Here is a 21,020-nt window from a genome sequence, read left to right on the forward strand (position 1 = left end):
TTCCTGTGTCCTTTGGTATGGAACTCTGAGATTTTCAGTGACTGACTGGTGGTAGGGTGGCAAATCATGTGGTCTGTTGTATATTCCAGTATTCTAATGCTGGAGGAACTTGTCATAGGTTGGGAGATTAAAGAAGCCAGAAGTAGTTCACTTTCTGTGTATGATATGTAAATTTCAATGGTTAAAAAGGTTTAAAACAGCTGTATGTTCTGCATTAATGGATTTTTCTTATCTGTTGTTGTCTTTTTTTTTTTTTTAGTAAGTTTATCTGTATATACACACTCTTTAAAACTATATTTTTTCTCTAAACAGGGTTCTCCGGGAAATCTTGCCCAGTTTGAAGAAGTTCTCTTTGCCAACAATGATATGTCAATGGCTATTGGGGTTGTGGGGGTGAAGCTGTCTACTGCTGATGGACAAAGAGTTGTAGGAGTAGGGTATGTTGACACTACGCTGAGAAAATTGAGCGTCTGTGAATTTCCAGATAATGATCAGTTCTCAAACCTTGAAGCTCTACTGGTTCAGCTGGGACCTAAGGAGTGTGTGCTACCAGGAGGAGAGACTGCAGGAGAGATGGGAAAACTGCGACAAGTAAGGGAATTACCTGTGCTCATAGCCTTAGGCTTACAGCTAGACAAAACTTTATCTAAAAAGCTTTATCTCTATCTTTTTAGCTAGGTGCTGTGATTTATGGAAAAATGAGGAAGTGCTATGTAAACTTGAAGAAATTTTGGTTTATGCATATAAAATATATGATCTGTCTGACTTATTTGCAATTTAATCAGAAAAAATTGTAAGGGTAAAATCTTGTGTCATTCTTCTCTCTGCAAATCAGCAGTAAATAAATGTCTCCTCAGTGTGTCTCCTCTCAGGAGATGAACATCTATCAGCTGAAAATTGAAAATAATTGATAACTGTGTCTGCTTTTGGATGACAGGTCGTTCAGAGAGGAGGAATCCTGATTACAGACAGAAAGAAGGCGGAATTCACAACAAAAGATATTGTTCAGGATCTCAATCGCTTGCTAAAATCAAAAAAAGAAGAACAACTTAATAGTGCAGCATTGCCAGAGATGGAGAAGCAGGTGAGCATAGAGCACTGTTTAATGTGCCCCTGTTTTTTAGAAGCAGAGTGGTATATACATGTGTTGTAAACTGATCTCTACCCTTCTTGATCCTGTTTTATACTGGATTCCTGCACTTCTGGGAAATTACATTGTATAACCCATGGCATATTAAGCTGCATTCTTGTTGAAGTGCTTAGCAGTTCTGCCCTGCTTGAATCTTTATGTCAAAGTCAGATTCTAGGGGTTCTGGAAAAAAGTGAGATATCAAATATCTCTTTAAAGTAGTAAACTCTAGTAAACAAATTGACTATGAGCAAGAGGTACGTCCTATTCATAATCTGTCTACATAAGGACTCAAGAACAATCCTTAAATTAATTTGCATAATGGGCAAACTCATTTGGAAATAGAGTACTGTGTATGCTAATATTTTAATGTTTTATATCATCTTACAGCTCAAACATGTGATGTAGTGCCTGCATATCAACTGAGTGTACTTGTTCTCTTAGTCAGCTGTAAACAAGAGTTAATTTCCTTGAGATAAAACATGTTTTAATTTGTTTTAAAATGCCTTTGATTGTACCTTACATTTGCAATGAGCATCAGCAGAGTTATTCTCCCTTAATGTGTGATTTCATAACAGTTCAAAATTGTTTGAAGTCTGTTACAACTGAACAAGTCAGTAATGCTGCTCCCTCTCTTTTGTGCTGGCACTAACATTTGTAAGGCCATGTTGGTGAGCCAGATCAGATCCTTGTTCTGTCTGAAAACTAACCCTGAAACCATGTCCTCGGATGATCCATGGTGTCTTATTTATCTGCAATAACTCATTTGTGTTCCCGGGCCAGAAATGTGTTCCTGGGCCAGCTGATAACAGCTTTGGAAAGCTGGCAAACGTATTTTACGTCTTAGTTTGTTTATCAGATTATGCAAATGTCTAGTTCATTTTTCTTGCACCTACCCAGAAAGGAGCTGCCATGCCCTAGAAAAAAGGAGTGCATCTGATATAATTGATATGGTGGAGAGACATTGCCTGATTGTATTTCTTGTAATTTTATTTATTATCAAATGCTCCCAGATTCAGGAGTATTTCGAACTAGATTCTTTTTTTTTTTTCCCAACTTCAGGTCGCTATTTCATCTTTGTCAGCCATTATCAAGTTTTTAGAGTTGCTGTCGGATGAGTCTAATTTTGGACAATTTGAACTGACTACTTTTGATCTTAGTCAATACATGGTTCTAGATAATGCGGCTGTCCAAGCCCTCAACCTTTTCCAGGTAAGAAATGCACAATTGAATTGATCAGTGTTTGGCAGTATGCTTGTTTAGCTGTTGACAGTAGGACAGTAGTAGCCTGACAGTCAAGTCTCAGCTCCCCAGATCCTGATTAAGGACAGTTTCTGGTTTTTGGCTTTGTTTTTAGCTACTGCTGTATAATGTATGTTTTAGTTAGTCAGTGTTACCACTGTTTCTGTTTGCTGTTCTTTGTTTTTTTTTGTTAGCCTTCTTTCAATGTAGAAGAGAAGATCATAAGAGAGGTAGGAAGTGGCCATAAACAAGTGTCTGTGTGTAAAATGCAGATATGGGAAGTCCCTTAGAAGTACTTGGCTGTAGCTGCTGAGGTGTCTGGCTAAGCAGAGGAGGGAATGCTTTGACTGTCCTTTGCTTTAGTCTGAGAAGTTCATGTCTCCAGTGGCAGGAGCAGACTTGGGGTGGGAGAAGAAAAGAACTCTATAGTTGGATCATATTATGATAAAGAACTCCGAAGTACTGTTGCTTTCTACAGTCATGCTGGCTTTGGAAAAGAGAATTGAAGTCTGAATTAGTTCATATTAAGGAAAGAGGAAGCATATGCCAGGAGCACTGCTGTTGGTGATGGAAATGGAGGGCTGGCTGCAGCAGGTAGACCAATGAACAAGATGGAATTTAAGAACATTCCGAAAGCACCATGGCATTCTAACTGGGAATTCTAACCCTTGAACCAAAGGCTTGTTTCTGCCTTTTTTTTTTTTTCTTTTTAAATGGACAGGATTACCCCCCCTTTTTTTTTTTCACCTTACAAAGAGCAAACTAGCAAATATGTTTTCACTTTTCCTATTCAAAGGAATGACCATCCAATGACTAGGCATGTCTCTCATTTTTCTGATTTTTCAGCTAGTATCAAAATACTATTCATTGCTTGCCATGTTCCAGGGACCAGAGTGTAGTTGCTTTAATGCTGTGCTGTTTCATTCGATTTTTTTTTTTTTTTTGATGGTGCCAAGTTGTCTACAGAAAAAACTCTCTGATCTGTATTTAAGTAGCAAACTTGAGTGCCGTTCGGTGGGTGTCAGTAAACTTCACTAACTCTTTTTTTTTTTTTTTTTTCCAGAGTTCTGTTGAAAATGCTAATACTACACAGTCCTTATCTGGTTTACTAAATAAATGCAGAACCCCTCAAGGACAAAGACTAGTTAATCAGTGGATCAAACAGCCGCTTATGGACAAGAATAGAATTGAAGAAAGGTAAAGGTGTTGCATGCTTCACAGACGTATGCAAATTAGTAACTATTTCACAGAAGTCTTTTTCTTCTTAAGCAAAAAACCAAAAACACACACAAAAAAACCAACCAACCAAACAAAAAATGTTTAACGCTTGCTGTGTTAGAAATGGTAGCTGAAAGCGTGCTATCCTCTAACATACTGTAGCTAAACAGAGCAGAAGGTCTTTTGCTCTGTGAGATATATAGTGACAGCTCACTGCTGGATTAAATAGTTTTACAATTATGACCTTTTAGAAAGGAGGTATATATTTAGATGGTCAAATAATTAATTCTGCATGCTAAGACACTGCAGCAACCACTTTCTAACTGTTCTTCATACTGCAAATGCTCAGTCTGTGTAATGGTATCCTGATGCCACTTCCAGTTTACCAGTGAATAAATTAAGCGGTAGTGACCTCTTTGTATTTCTAGAAAATACTTTTGGTTGCAACAGGACACACTTACCATATCTTGCCTAGATATTGTGGCCCAAGTATGGTCTTTAATCTTTCTTGATGTTTCATACTGCCACCTGTCACCATGTGTCTGCCCTACCAGTAGAGAGCAGTATCCGTTGATATGAAGCTTTACAGAATTTCTCTACTTACTGCTAAGATTGTACAACTAATTCTCAGTCCTTCAGAAATGAAAACTGCAAATGCAATATTCCCACAGAAAGTTTGCATGTGTGTTTATTTCTTGATTATATTCACCACACAAAGAAAGCCTAGAGTTTCTTTTAAGCTTGTACTGAATATAGCTATTCCCCTATCACCTAAAACTAAACTTGATGCAACTCAAGTAAATGGCAGGTTAGTGCATTTCAAGTGCATTTCATATTTCAGATAACAGCGTATATGAACATACCTGTAATGTCTTGAGCTTTAGCACAGATCAATACTGCCAACAATGACATTTTGGCTTGTACAAGGGGATGTTTAAAGAAGTTAGACAAACAGTAGTCTTCTCTCTAGTTTTACAGACTGAAAAAAGACAAACAATTCAACAAATATATGCGTTTTCAAATCATTTTAGGAATGATGCCTAATAACTTAATCAAAACATGCTTAAAACTGTTTGAAGTTGACATGAAATATTTGTTCTCAGATTTACTGAATGCTTTATCTTACTCCTGCATGTGTTACATAGCTTTAATTGTTAGTTCTTGGTTATATGGTTAGGATCTTGTACTTCTGTCAGTTCTGGTTCCTGAAATCCATGACAACTTTAATTTTATGGTTATGCTGGTTTTAAGATTTTGAAATTAGTTACTCCCATTTGTGGTTTTCTTATGCCAAAGTAAACATTGGAAATTTTAACTTTTTTATCAGTCTTGTTTGCTGCTTATTGTGCATCAAAAGTCCTGCAAACCTGGAAGAAAGACAGTGTTTTCCTTATAAAGTTGGGGTTAAATGATAGGGGGCAGAAAATGTAACTTGAACTGTTCTGTAGAGTTACGATCATCTCTACATTCTGTGTTGTGATTCTGTGTGGCTGATGGTGGTTGTATTTAGCAAAAGCTGTATTTAAAGGAGGAGGGGAGTAGTTGGGTGGAGTTAACATCGGTGAGCCTTGTAAAGGTTGGTGTATCCAACTTTGAAACATTTTAAGGAGGTCATTGATAACCTCCTGTATCTTGCCTAGTAACAAAACCACCAGGGTTGCAATTTATTGAAAGTAGTGTCCATAAGTACAGACTAAAACAAAAAATAGTCGTACCTTTCAGTTTATTCTGCAGCATTGCTGCATCATAGCTAAGCTTGTCTGAACGCGTCTTTCTTTCAAGGACTGCTTTAATGAATTTAATTATTTGGCCTCCAGATAAAAGCAATGTATTTTACTTATAAACTGCTGATATACCATCCTCCTAATCTTAATGCTGTTCAGAGTGTGTAGGGCTGTTCTTTTTTAATTCAAAGAAACAAACATAAGATAAATTGTTAGTTGGACTGATAAGATGCGTTGCCAGATTTAAATATCTTTTCAAATATTTGTGATAGCCAAGTTATCTTTTGTATGCTGCACTGTATATTGTGTTTTTTTTAAGAATTCAGAATTTTCACACAGTATAATTTTAGAGCACATAGATAGTTAGCGAAGAAAATATCTGGATGTCTGGTCCTTTACTGTTCATAGAAAACCAGTGCTTCCTTTGTTATCAAGGTGGGTAACCGATTATTTCTTAGCTTGAATGTCTGTTACAATAAAGCACCCCATTTTAAAGCACCTATTGCAAGCCTCTTAGCAAACTAGCCTAAACTATCCAGGTTTGACTGATGTTAGATGACATTGTTTTGGAGTAAGCCCAGTGTTTTTGCTTACCCAGGAAGTGTCTTCACTTAACTTTTTATTTCAGAAGTGTAGAGTTGGATGTTTGACAGTTTATTTCAAAAACTTGAGACTTTTGTAACCCTCTGCTAAGGCCTGTAGATGGTGCAACTCATCTTTTGGAGCTAAGTGGGTCAACTTTCAGTAGTTTGTATCCTGCAATGTGGTGTTGCATTTATGGTTAAATGGAACACAATGTTTTATCAGTAATCTGTATTAACCATCCATACAGGATACAGTAACAACATGAATTAATGTATGCAGTGCAGGTGCTTCAGATAACAAAGTTTACCTACTGGAACAGCTTCTAATGAGAACTAAGAGAACAGAGGTTCCTGGTTCTTGTCTGTCTTGAAAGACGTGGGGTTCTGCCCATGTCTGGCTGGTTTTCCATGATTAAAAAAATAATGATCGGTCATAAGTATGCAAGATACAACACTGCTTTCGCCATACAGTGAATTCAGATGGCAAGTACATGAGGTTCTTACTCCTTCTTTTGTAGTCAGCATATTTCTGAAATTAGAATGTAGTTCCAGAGACGGGAAGTGAAAATTACATTGCAAATATGTATATTAATTGGGTAACATGGTTTAGTGAAGTACAGCAAGCAACTTCAGTAGGTTTTGTTTGTTTTTTCAGATACGAGAAAGTTTGAGAAATGCAGAAGAATGTAAAATAGTGCTTGTTCTGTTATTATATATATATTTTTTTATTATTACTTTCTGAGGGAAACTATCTTTCTGAGTACGAAACTGTATTTGTACACAGCACAAATACAAGGTTCCATCAGACCTTTTTAGTCCTCAGTGTATACTGTAGCTGTGTCCTGTAGCAGAAGAGGTGTGGGGGTCTCAGTTCCACAGGAGTTACAGGCTGTATTAAAGCATCATTTTCTATTTCAAGACTGTTTTGAGCTTTTTTTTTGCAGATTCCTAAATACCTATGCTGCATGAGGACCAAATTGGAGAAACCAATTCTATATCTAACAGAGTCAGAAAGTAATAGATTTAGGGAACTTGAGGTGAATAAAGGTCTAGCAGGGTAAAGTCTCCCTGTTCGTAGAACGTTCTCATGAATTGATCTTAAATGAAAATTGAGGTAGCAGCTTGTTTAAAAATGGAAAAAGTAACTTGTTGCTAGCTAGCGTAGGAAGACTTTAATTCCTTTCCATGCTTTATTTAGTCATGCTAAATCCATCCTGTCATATGCTTTCTCTAGCAGACAAATGGAGGGACCGCGTTGGGTAAACCATGTTGGGTAGCTCAGCAGGGTAAGTGTTCGCAGTGCCCTGTAAGAAGCTGTATGACTGGGGACTCATCTCAGGTGCATGTGAATTCTTAACATGGATGAGAAACGTCCAGCTGAAATGCAAAGTCTGTGGGCATTGCAGGTTTGTGATCTCCCTCAGATCACAGAAACATGATCATGTAACTGGAGTGCTGTAACACATGCTCTTTATGGAGGTCAGACAGGGAAGGTGGAAGGGTTGTTCACTTAGTCATATGGTCTGAATTTTTGGGTAGACCTGTGTGGTGCCAGGAGTTGGACTCGATGATCCTTGTGGGTCCCTTCCAACTTGGGATATTCTATGATTCTAAGGGTTATGTCTCTGCAAAAGGTGTGAATGTGCAGAGCCCTGCTGTAGAGAGGGCAGCAGGCTTATCAAGAGCTTATGGTCAGAGTTAGGGAGAGAACAAGGTGGGGGTGTCAACAGAGAACATCCGCAGCGGACGTGCCCCAAGGTGAGGAAGTGGACAAAGCTGCCTTTAGATAACAAGAAGGAACATGATCGTAGGCTCTGGCTCTCTTGGAGGACTTGAGCCACACAGGAGTGAGGCATGGTGCTTAAATCTCATATCCTGGTGGACAAGTCAGCATTTGCAGCAGTGAAGGGTGACCATTAGGACCACTGGGCTCCATTAGGAAGAGCAGATTGAGGAAAATCTTTGTTCACATCTACTTGGCAGCTGTGAGGCTGCATCAAGAATACCATAGCCAGTCTGGGGCTTTGCATTACAGGCGGACTGGCAAATGGGAGCCAGGCCAGGAGAGACACCAAGAAGGGCAGTGGGCTGGAGCATACGGCGGTATATGAGGGGAGGCTGAGGGAGCTGGCCTGTGGCTTGGAGAAGGGAAGGCTAAGGGCACCTTACTGATGGTTTTAACTGCCTCGTGGGCAAGTGTTACAAAGAAGGTGAATCTAGGTGCTTCTTGTAGGGGCTCAGCAAAAGGATGAGATGAAACAGAGATAAGTTGCAACAGGGGACATCTGATTTGGATATAAAGAAAAAAAATCTTCACAGTGAGTATGGTCATTCTGTGGAACGGGTACTCAGAGTTTGAGGGATCTCTGTTCTTGTTAAACGTTCAACTGATGCTAGACCCATTTTGAGCAAAGACTGGGACTATAGGCCCTGAATTCCCTTCCCACATACTTTAGTCTGTGATAGAAAAGAACGCCAGAGTAATGAAAACCTAACCTACAACCCTCCCTGCAAAGGATTACAGGGAGGCTTTGTTTCTTTTGTTGCTTTGGTTAGCAGCTTTGTAAAGACCTTCAGTACTTTTCCAAGTACAGGCCAGTACTTCTCTAAAGCAACAGACTGATTTCAGGCAGTTAAATTAGTAGGTGGTGGCCTGTGCCCTCATGAAGGGAGGGGAGAATATGAGCAGCTTGGAGGTTTGTCTAAATGACTTAATTAAAATGCACTTCAGCTAAACACTGGGAGTGCCTCCGATACCTGCAAAGATGGTTCTGAAACACAGGTTGAATCTGAACTAACTGGAAGACAGGAGTGTAATTTGATATTGTCATGCATATCATCGTGCAATAAATATTTTGCATGAAAGAAGCTGTCATTCCAGTGCTATGTAAGTGGTGTTGGCTTCGCAGTAGGCCTCTAGAAATGTTAGAAAAACATTACCTTTGTCATTTTAAAAGTTATAGTCTCTGAGTTCTCTGGTAACATGTTTGGAACTTGAAGATCTAACATTTCTTTAATCCTTTTCCTCCCCTTGAACTATGCACCAGTACTCTCTGTGTCCAGCTCTTCAGCCAATTTTTGATCCACCTCATTGTATGCTCAACCAGCTCATAATTCGACATCTTCTCTATGAAGATCTTATGGGGGACAGTGTCAAAGGCATTACTGAAGCCTAGAGGACAATCTCCACAGTTCTCATCCATCAGGCTGGTAGTTTCATTATAGAATCTTATGAGGTTGGTCAAGCATGACTTCCCCTTTATGAATACGTCATCTACTCTTGATGTTTTTCTTCTGCTTCATGTGTCTGGAAATGGTTTCCAGGACAGTCACCTTCCTAGAGATCAAGGTGAGTTTGACTGTCCTCTAGTTCCTTGGGTCCTCCTTCTTGCCCTTCTTGAAGGTAGGAGTGGCGTTTGCTTTTTTCCAGTCTTCAGGCACTTATCTCAGTTGCCATGGTTGACCAAAGGTTATAGAGCCTTGCAAAGATTATAGCCTTGCAGTCATATCTGCCAGCTCCCTGTGCACTTGTGGGTGCATCTCGTCATGGCCCATAGACTTAAGAACATCCAATTTGCTTAAGTATTTCCTGACCTGCTTCTCTAACACCAAGGGTATATCTCCTTTGCTCCAGCCTTTTACTCTAGTCTCTGAGACCTGGGATTCCTGAAGGCTGCTGTTGTTGGTAGACTGAGGCAAATCATTCAGGATTTTTTTTAAATCACAGCCAAAGTTAATTAAGTTTCCAGTTTAAAGAATGAATTGTCTACTCTGTGGCGATAAGAAAACTTTCACTATGTATGTGTGCAAAGCTCTCTGCTTTGTAACAGTGTACTTGGTGATTACTGTTTTGAATGTTGCGTACAAGAATATGGTTTATTCTTCATGTAAGAACTATGAACATACTATTTTTTTCTGATCTGTTTAATTTATATCCACAAACATTGGAAAGGTGACATGTTAGGAAACTGCAATGGAAACTTTATGCAAGATAGTTTTGTCTTGACATGTAATTTAATTTAATTTAGCATGTATAAAGGGTATAAAGGATTTGTTTGCATACATTTTAGAGTTTCTTTGCTTTATGGAATGAATGCAAATGAAGAAATACATGTCTTACAGCAAAGAAGTAGAACTTGCATGGTATGCTCTTTGCACAAGTTTAAGGGTTAGCAATTTGAGAGAGTATTAGTATAGATGGAGTGTAATAAACATAACTGCTTAATTTTAGTAATATATGGAAGCTAGCGAGGAGTAAATCATTAAATAAAAATCATGGAAATTCCTTTCCTGATCTTTACCTAGTCTTTAAAGACCATATAATAATGTTGTTTCATCATTGGATCCCAAAATGCTGTATTTAATTAACCTCCCCCTGCAATGTAAAGAATTATGCTGAGAAGCAGCCTTAGCTGCTTCCCACCTTGAGTTTCTATAGAAGGTTTTGGGTGGGGCAGTTTCACTACACAGGCTTTATGAATTTGCCCATGACTGTGCAGTACTTGCTCTGTTGTCTTCATTGTTCTTTGTTATGATTTGAAAAATGTAGGTTTATTAGAAATTCTGAAAACGATGTTCATTTGTTTTCTAGAAGCCTGAATATTGCATTGATGGTACAGCAGTGTTCAAAACGTATTGTGAAACTAGTTGTTCTTGTCTGTATTTAAATTAGTAAGTTGCATTGTATTCATGCCCTTAACACTTGTTCACAGCTAGTAGTCCTGTATGTAGTATTGCCTTGGTCTTTGGTGGTCAGAATTCAGTGTGATTTTTTTTTTTGGTTTTGTTTTGGTTTTTGACTCTTTCACATCGTGCAAGCAGCCTGCAACACTGAGAGAGTTGTTTTGTAATTCAAATCAAAAGATGTAGTCATGCCTTCCCAAATGTGGATTGTCATCATTTCCCTTTTTATTGGCACTGGTGTTTATGTGGCTGCTCAGTTCATCTCTTGATGGGGAATTTAGCCTGCTAAAATAAATAAGGGCATAATGTCATGTAACCTCTAATCCAGTAAAACTAGGCAGTTGCCAAAAGGGGCAGTCCCATTTCTTTCTGGCCTTCTGGCTCTGCTGTTCCCTTCTTTTGGTCTGGCTATCTTGTAGCTACAGAATAATTTGATTTGGCTTATTCACTTGATGAAAACTAATACATGAAAAAAGGATGAAGGATGTAATCTAAAATTAATCCTTTTGCTGCTCTGCAGCTGGTCCTTGGCTTGCTGTCATCATAAACATGAAAAGATTAATATCTTAAATGCAGATCAGGCAGTGCCAAAAGCCCGTTCTTCACATTTAATGATCTGACTTGTAAGAGTTTGTTTTCTGTTGGTATGTTGACTTTTTTAAAGCTCACGCTTAATTAGCTTATATTGTAAATTGGATTACAAAACTTACTACATGAGAATTAATTGGATATCTGCATATCCTCACATTGGAAAAATGTCTGAATCTGTGGACTGGAACTGTTCACTACCAGTATTCAATAAAACTGTGCTGCCTTTCTGACAGATTTGCTATGAAAGTGCTATTTGAATAATTTTAACTCTCATAAAAGTAAGACTATGAAAGTTTTATGAAAAATAATATATATATATATAGAGAGAGAGAGAGAGAGAGAGAGAGAAATTAATATGTCTCTTGTAACTTTGGGGAGATATCATGCCTCTGCTGAAGTGCTTGGAGGTACTTAGAGAATCTTGTTTTATGAAATATTCTTTTATCTCTTTTCGTCTGTACAGTTCTTGAGTGTAGGAGACTGTTCAGTCCAGCAAGATCGTGCTTTGAGGTGGGAGAAGATTTTCTACGTAAACCATATCAGCAAAGTTGCATTTTGAATATGATTTTTTTTCCCCCTTCAATAAGTGAGTTTAAAAGTTGGGAATAGTGATAATCATTCTGTGAAGCAGGTTGCTAAAAGGAGAGAAATTTCCTGATTTATTCCAGCTACTCTTTTGTGGAGCTGTTTAATTCTTTAAGGGTAATAATTTTATTTCTCAAATGAGAATGAGGAGTGGTAAATCAAACCTAAATAGTGCTATTACAGAAGACTGTAGTCTGAATAGCAGTTAGCAGTAACAATTAAAATTTCCTCTTATTTGGGAAACATAACTTTTGAGAAACATAAGTGAAGGTTTATTATCTATAATTTTAATTTGATACAGAATGGGAAATAAGACACTGACTGTGACTGGGGTAATCGTGTAGGTATACATCGGATGCACAGATGTATGAAAGTTTCTTTAGAATGTAGACAGGAACAATACTTCGTGTTTTAAACGTTTGAATATTTTCAGGATCCAGGTCTCAGAGCAGGGCTGGTCTGCCCTGGGAGTGTGGAGTAGTCCCAACTGTGAAGTGAGCCATTATGGGGGAGCTGGTCGGGTGCTGCCAGTAGGCCTCTTTGGGTCTCTGCTAGAGTATAGGTGGCCTGTCTGGTGTGAAACAGTGGGACCCTTGATAAGCTCTGGTCAATGCCTGCCTGTAGGAACGTTCCTGAAGATTCCTTTCGTTATTGCGCAGAAATGCAGCTTGCAGCCTGCAGCTCTCGGCCATATGAAAAGATAGGTGTGTGATAGAACTATGAGGGGTGTTGCCAGCTTTGCCTTGTAAATGAATAAAAAAGTGTTTCCTTTCTGCTTCTCTTACTTCTCACTGTAGGGCATTTGTGTGCGTGTCTCAGAGCCTGGCAGTTCTTTGCATTGATCTGCTTTCTGGCTAGAGGAGGAAGAGCAGAGCTCTCCTTGTGTCCTGGTGATTTATTTGCATATGCCTCAGAATGATGCCAGGCACTCCTTTCCCTTGGGGTCTAAAAATATTGCCTTTGCAGCAGTCTGCTTCAGGAGCAAGATATTAATTGTATTAAATGGCATCATGCTGGCAAGGATGAGACCCAAAATTCTATTTTTCTGCTGAAGAATCATTTTCTTCTTTACTTTGCTAATCTGAGGTCAGAAAATGTTTAAAAATGTTATGCTTGTGTAAAACAATGAATTTTGGTAACTTACTCTATTGCTGTCTTATATTCTGAAATACCTTAAGGGGGGGAAACATTATGTTGGAGTTAATGATGCTTTTTTGATAATCCTGTCTGGTTTTTAATCTGAGCTCATTAGTTTACAGCCTTACAGCCAATGCAGCTGCTTCCAAAGCTTTGCTTGATAGTTACAGAAAGTACTTATTTTGTGCCAGGTATCCTTGATGTAATCTAAGGGCTTTCATTTACAATCTGTAGGTTTTTACATGAATTGTTGGATGTTTGAGTATCATGTTGAGTGGGAAAAAGTCTGTTGTTTCCCTGTTGTATATTACTTTTATGTAGAATGTGTGTATTGAATTCATACCTGTAAATGAATCATTCTGAAGTTGCAAATATCCAGCATTGTTTTCATGGTAAAACGGTTTGAGGATTAATGAGGAATATAAGAAAAGGCGTAACACTGACGTTTGATTGCGGCTTTCTCTTATGTTGCAGAATCTTTCAGGTTAAAAAGGAAGTCTGATGTGGTGCACAGTGTGCACCAAGCGCTCTGAAGTGCGTGCACTATGACTTTTGCAGCTCCTCTAGGGTCTAAACCTGCCCATGAGACTTTGGACTCAGTATCACAAGGGACTGCTTCAGTAGAGCTGCAGGAAATAGTCAGCATAATTCATAGTAACTTGAAATTATACCTTTGAGATTAAAAGACAGTAGTTGTGAGTTCAGTCCAAAGACCTACCTGTCATAGCGGAACAAAGGCCACTTTCTAGTAACGAATATGTCCTGAGGGCATCAGATATTTGCCTGCAGATCCCTTGATTAAGTTCACTCATGACTTGAGGGAGAGGGTATGGCAGGGTGGAGAAGAGCCGCAGGACACCAATGCTACTTCACTCTTTTTGTGGTGGCGGTGCTGGTTCCTGCCAGCTTATAAGTATTTGTGGGACTGTGGCTTAAGGGAGTCGTATCTTAGCCAGCTTTGGACAACATCACGGTTCAAGTGGGCTTTTCCTTGGTTAGCAGACCCCTGAGCAAGGTGTGCGACAATTTGCTGTGTTGTCTGCTTCTGAAGTATAGGCTTTCTGCATGGACATGCATTTGTGGGGGAAGTTGGGACTGATTGAGCTGAAAGAGAACTTACTCAAGTGTTTGTTTACATCTTTCTTGGATTCTTGTTTTTATTTCTTCTTGTATTTTCTTTTTGTTTCCTCAGCCATAGGTTGTTTTTAATATAAAGCTTATCAATTGATTTCATTATTACTTGTGAGCATTAGATGTGGTTTATACTTGTGTTACCTTAATGTAGCCCTTCCTATTCAGCAACCTTATATGTATTCTTACTGGACAGGAACCTGTTCTGCAAAATGTTGTGTGAACAGAAACCTGTCAGCCTTGTATTTGTGGCTGGCAAATACAGGAGGGAAAAATAGAACAGTACCAAGAAGATCATGAGATGTTAGTCTAATTAGCATGGTTTTGGCAGAAGAAAAATGTATCATGCATATCTTAACTCTTTGAACTTGTCAGTGTAGTGGACACAGGAGAAAAAAAAATGAATAAAAATCTGAATAAATTAGGCATTTCAAAATGCCTTTGACAAGTTCTTTTCCAAGAGGCTGTTGAACAAGCTGAAAGAATCGTGGGATGAAAGTGAAAGATTTGTTTGTACAGCACTATGTAAAAAGCACAAGCAAGAAAAGAAAAAAGGAAAAGGGAAAAAGGAAAGAGTGAGCTCAAGAGTCTAGAAGCTGCACTGAAGTGATTCTCTAATGATCAGGATAGCAGGATAGGAGCTAGCTAGCTAGTAAGGTGGTGGCACAAAAGAGGACCTAACTTTTAGTGAAAACCACAATAGGACAGGTGAGTGGACAGAACAGCAATTGTTAGGACTTTAATCATGCAATCATCCTAAGCTGCATCCTTCACATCCTATCACTTGTCACCTGAGAAAAGAGACCAACACCTTCCTTGCTGCAATCTCATCTCAGGTAGTTGTAGAGAGCAAAGAGATCTCCCCTCAGCCTCCTCTTCTCCAGACTACACAATCCCAGTTCCCTCAGTCACTCCTCATATGTCTCATTTTCTAGTCCTTTCACCAGCTTCGTTGCTCTTCTCTGCACAAGCTTGAGTAACTCAATATCCTTCTTGCTGTGAGGGGCCCAAAACTGAACACAATAGTATCCAAGGCACGGTCTTTCCCAAATGCAGACATTCTCAGGAATCCCTACCAGCTGAAACCAGTTGTAAAGCCTGGAGCAAAGACCACATACCCTTATTAAAGGAGGATCAGGTTAGCAAACAAGTCCATGGGACCCAATGGAATATGCCCATGAGTGCTAAGGTAGGTGGCCATAGAGACCACTCTTGATAATCTCAGGTCATGGCAATTGGAGAAGGCTCCTCCAGGACAGGAATTGACATTTGATTTCTTCCAGCCCTCAAGAAGGGCAAAAAGGACTATGAAGGGAATTAGAGGTTGGTCAGCCTCATCTTTATTCTTGGAAAAGCGATTGAGCAAATAATCCTAGAAAACATTTCCAAAAATACTAAGGTTAAGAAAAGGATTGAAAGTAGTTGGCATGGATTTTTGAAAGGAAAATCATGACTAACCAACCTGGTAGCCTTTTACGACAAAATGACTAGGTAGTTGGATAAGGGAGGAACAGTGACTGTTGTTTATCTTGACTTAGCAGCCTTTTGTCAGTCTCTCCCATTACATCTGATGAAGTGTGGACTAGATAAGTAGGTAGTGTGGTGGACTAAAAGCTGGCTGAACTGTCAGGTGGTAGTAGTCAGGGGCATAAAGACCAGCTGGAGGTCAGTAACTAGTGGTGTATTCCAGGGGTTGTTACTGGAGCCATTCTTAAAGATACCCAAAACTTGACTGGACATGGTCCTTGGTAACTGGCTGTAGCTGATCCTGCTTTGAGCAGAGTTGGGTGGAATAGAAAATGTCCAGGAGTATCTTCCAGCCTTAAGGATTCTGATTCTGCGATATACATCTGCACATCTCCACTATGTCAAGGTTGGCCTTGAGCACAGGTAGCTAAAGTCTGCAAAGAATAGAGTTTTTCTTCCCTACTAAGTATCTGTTCTTCTATAGGTTACTGGACGACTTTTTTTATGGTCAAGGAAAAGATTAATCTCAAAGAAGGTCCTGAGCTTCAAAATACCTACTGAACAGGTGTTGGCAGTGTGAAATAGTTTCACCCCAATGCTGTTGGTTAAATACCCCAACAGTAAAAATTACACAAGTACGATGTAGTCTGAATATCCTTGCTTTCTCAGCTTATGCATTGTTCTGGTTTAACTTGCTCTCTCATCAGGAAAGTGGCCAACAGATACACCCTTAAAGAAAGGATAGAGAAACTTACAGATAAGTGTTTTTGTTCTAATTGATGATAAACGAATTGCAGACCATGCCATGCTAATCCTTGTTATGAAATATTATTTAGGTTGAATTTGGTTGAAGCCTTTGTGGTAGATCCAGAACTACGTCAGGGCCTTCAAGAAGATCTTTTACGTCGCTTTCCAGATCTTAACCGTCTGGCAAAGAAATTTCAGAGACAAGCTGCAACCTTACAGGACTGTTATCGAATGTATCAGGCTATTAATCAACTGCCTAATGTTGTAAAAGCACTAGAAAAACACGAAGGTAATGCTATTCCCTGCCTATTTTCAATGTTTTAGAATGCATTAATGATGCCAAGAAATAGTATATAGATTTCTAAAGCTTACATTTTTCATATGTACTTTTGTTGCAGGAATAAAGCTTAAAGACATATGAATTTGAAATATACTGGAATTCTGAAATAGCAGTCAGATACTTAAAAATGAACATAGCAAAATTTTTGCACAAGAAAGTTTTTCGATCAGTGTGTAGCTGAAACACTTGAACTGTTGGGCAGTGGTCTTGTAGTCTTTGACATTGGCTTGTCTCTAAGAATTCTTGGCTAATTTTATGCATGATGTGTATCTTGCAGTCAAGATAGCTCTTGATACAATACTGTGTTCCTTTTGAAGACTGTTTTCAAATGCACTTTGAGTTGTAATTAATGTGATTTTTCATTTAAGGATCAGTGGCATAATTTGAACAGCATTTTTGGATTTTGAAGTAGTAGAATATTCCTGCTGTGGAGAAGAGTAATGTGGCAGGCTTTCTCCTCATCGTTATTAGTAGGATCTCAATGCTATGAAAAGCAAGCTTAGAAAATAAAGGTTGCCATTTCTTTTCCTTTTCTGTGTGTTACCAAGAAAATGCAACATAAGATAGTGTCAGCACAGTAGGGGGGTAATTCAGTACAGCAACAGCAATCCTAGCCCGTCAGAATGCATGTTTTTGTAGAAATTTACCAGCTATATAGTTGTGCTGTTTACCTTGGATAAGTGAATTCTGGTTAAGTTGTGGATTTTTTGAACGATTAATTCATTTGATTCATTTTTCTTGTTTGTTCTTAACAGGAACTCACCAGATGTTGTTGTTAGCAGTGTTTATAACACCTCTTAATGATATTCACTCTGACTTCTCAAAGTTTTTGGAGATGATAGAAACAACGTTGGATATGGATAAGGTACGGGCTGGTGTGTGTGAACAGGTTTATTTTGCAATTAAAGTTTCTTATTGAACTTCACAATCTGCTCCACACTCACCAAGTTAATTGATTAATCTGTATTTTAAGTAGTTAGCCATATATAGCTAAGCTAATATATGAGGATTGATATTAATATAGCAGACGAATATCAAGAGGATATTCACACTACTGGCTTAATGATGTAGCCAATGGAAAAAATGCTTTGGGTACATGGATGCTATGGTCCTGAAACTTGTTAGAAAACTCACTATTAAAAGTGGGGAGATTATTTTGCCACTTTTCTGCTTCTTTTGTCATCACTTCCATGTTACTGTGATGTGTCTCCAATCTAGGATGTAGACAGAGTGTGTATGTTACCTGTTTCTCTGCTTCTGTAGAGTTAAGTAGATTTGCTTCTATATGGTCACATTAAGTCTTTGTAACTAATAGTTTGCCTCTGTGGAAAATGATTGACCTAGATATAAAGATGGACTTCCCAGGGTAAAGAAGTTTCTCACTAGAGGGAAAGCTACCAAAATTAATCTAGCTTTGCATCTACACCTGCTTATAAAATACTACTGCAGACAGGACTAAGCCTGCAAGGCAAAACTGGCATTTTTCAGAGAAAAATTGGCCAAAGAAAGCTAGAAGGAACAGCTCTGTTTCTTAATTCTGTACTGGAAAGGATAAGGGATAAGTATAGGTGAGTGGTTTATCATTGTTTAACATTGAACACTTGGTTCATGTTTTTGGCTGTGTCCAGTTGCCAAAAGTGAAACAATGCCAACATTTTTGGTGCATTTTTTACATATTTTTTCCATTGTATTTGTTGGAGAATTGGTACATTACACATAGAAATGTACATGTTTTTACAGTATCACTATTTGCTCTGCTTATTAAGAAACTTAGTTAATATTTGTTTCTTATGTTTCAATCAATTTTGAAAACTTGGAAGGTTTTTAGAATTGCCATAAATGTCAATTGCAGCTCACTGTAGAAATGAGACCTACCTAACAATGTGCTAGGCATAGTAGTAACAGCAATTTGTTGAACTTTTGAAAAGTGTACTGGCTTTAAAATTTTGAACATGCATATTTTGCACCAGATGCAGAAGTATTTTTTTCCCTCTTTGTACTGTGTATGCATTCATCAGCTGCATTATACTCTTTAAGACTGTTTGACTGACATGTTGCTGTAATTTATGATATATGCTAATGAAGAAATTTATAGCTTTATGCTAGTTACAGACCATCTGTTGATGCAATTTTGTATGCCCTGGAACTCTGTTTTCTTCAAAACTAACAGCTGTTCTGAGCCTTCACCCTTCATAGTCCAGCTATTCAAATTTATTTTCAGCTTCTACTTTAAAAAATATTTTGTTGTTTTCTAAACAGAATGATGAGTCAGTTATTTTTAATCGAGACCTGATATGTTGAATTTGTGGTTGCTTTTCCTTCACAATACTGGAATCAATTAAAATGGCTACAGATAAATCAACACTGGTTTTATGAAGAATAAACCTTTTCAGTATGAATGTTAAAACTTGAGCCTTTGACTTGCAATTCCTCTTAGATTTTTAGGGAATTGAAATTAAACACTGAGATCTAATCTAAGTGTGATTGAAGGACAGGTTGTCATAGCAACTATATTATGTCAGTAATCTATTCAGGGCAAGCTTTCTGATATTAAAAAAAAAACAACATCTGAGTTCAAAACACATGGGATGTGTCTATTCATTTACCTAGCTGTTTAATTAAATAAAGTTAAGAAACCGTCACTTCTGTTCCTGTATTTTATAGAATCATAAAGGGCCTTTGAAAATCATCTACTCCAAACTTCTCCTCTAAATTTTGTTAGTGCTTTCATTACGTAGGATTTTAGTTTGAGTAAAGAGCACAGCCTTTTACAGAAGGACTTGCTTTTCAGATTAGTTAGCTAGCTCAATATAGTCTCTGTGTCTCCAAATCATTTACTGTCAACTCATTAATTGAGAAACACTTGGAAACAAGACTCACTTGCATCTTATTTCATATAAGTAAACATGCAGATATCAAAGTGTCATCAGTGTTGGGATTGGTCTGGCCAGTGATGACAAAGGCTGTCATTCTTAGCCTTTTCAGCCTATTCTTTCTGTTTCAGAACAGGGATTTGCCCTATTAAAACAGGAATGGTCATTTCTGCTGTATGTTCTGTCATAAATGTTCATCACTGTTCTTTTTGTGGAAATATTAAGGGAATGGGAGGAGCACCCCTATCAGCAGGGCCTATAACAGGGAACGAATTTTTTTATACTGCTTTATCAATGTCTCCAAGTTTGAAGAAGGTCTTCTAAAATTGCATAATTTTGTGGTGTCCACATCTACGGTTAAATAGTTGGAGAACATTGCTACTGCAGTATGTTTGCATGCGACAAAACTGCAACTGAAATAGCAGGCTGAGTGAAATACTTTGCAGTGCTGGTAATTGCACAGAGAAAATAGACGCTGAAAGTTCAGTTGTCCATGATGCAAATTCTCGTTTATTTTGTAGGTGTATCAGACTCCAATTATCACTAATGGCACTGCATTACAAAATTGTATATAAAAAGGCACAACAAATTGAATAAGTGATTAAGTAAATTAATTTCACTGTGTATGATCAGAGAGATTATTTTTTTTATTATTGATGATAATCCTACAATTTTTTCCCCCTTTTTTTTTTTTCCCCTAGGTGGAGAATCATGAATTTCTTGTCAAGGCTTCTTTTGATCCTAACTTGACAGAATTAAGAGAGAAGATGAATGAACTGGAAGAAAACATGCAGTCCTTCTTACAGAGTGCAGCCAAAGAATTAGGTAGGGTATGGCAATGCCTTTGATTCTTACCTCCTTTTTAAAATGTTTTGAGATCAAGTGATGTAAACTGGTATAGAGGAGTTAGGGGATGTTTCTATTATTTCATGATTAGTTTGGGGTGACTTTAGTTGTCACAGTATGATCTATTGAAAACTGAGTGATTTTGGAGCTACAACTTGGCCTTTTTTAAAGATGGCATTACAGAATGTTTCAGAAATTATAATCTATGTTGCCATGTACTGTGGAATTCTAACTCTTGAATAAGCCTAGTTTTATTTTACATCCTTTGAGGATGTGCATTGGAACAATTTTTTTCTGTCCATTCCCCTGGATTATCTGTTCAGGATATGCTAATTTTCCTTTGAACTTCTTTGCAAAATGTCTCATTTGCTTACACATGACATTTAAAGGATAGATTTTTTTTTTGTATCGGATAATCAATGTGCAGTTGACGAATTGGGCATTTAAAGAGCAACTTTAAAATTAAATGACAATTTTTAATGCAAATGTGGCAAGGAAAACTGGAATCACTGTAGGTATTTTAGACTATACTCTTAAGGGCTTGCATGTTGTTTAGTCTTATGTTTTTTATATTTTTATTTTTTAATACTTTTTTTTTTAAATTTAACGTGCTGAATGAAAAGAAAGACAAGATTATGTAAGGATGAGAAATCTCACCAGCAGAAGTATGTGTTAGTAAAAGAATCACAAGACTATGTGCTGTGCTTACAACGGCAATATAGA

At 38.0% G+C, this 21,020-nt stretch overlaps 1 protein-coding gene across 1 annotated transcript in view; it reads left to right on the forward strand.

Moving 5' to 3' along the window:
- MSH2 (mutS homolog 2) overlaps positions 1-21,020 on the forward strand; it is a 35,258-nt gene that overhangs the window by 1,618 nt on the left and 12,620 nt on the right. Inside the window, 7 exon segments of the mRNA XM_040550734.1 lie at positions 313-591; positions 938-1,084; positions 2,192-2,341; positions 3,435-3,568; positions 16,328-16,527; positions 17,334-17,443; positions 20,153-20,276. Coding sequence (XP_040406668.1) covers positions 313-591; positions 938-1,084; positions 2,192-2,341; positions 3,435-3,568; positions 16,328-16,527; positions 17,334-17,443; positions 20,153-20,276 — 1,144 coding nt within the window.

The sequence above is a fragment of the Cygnus olor genome, chromosome 3 (assembly GCF_009769625.2).
Source record: "Cygnus olor isolate bCygOlo1 chromosome 3, bCygOlo1.pri.v2, whole genome shotgun sequence".
Lineage (NCBI taxonomy): Eukaryota > Metazoa > Chordata > Aves > Anseriformes > Anatidae > Cygnus > Cygnus olor.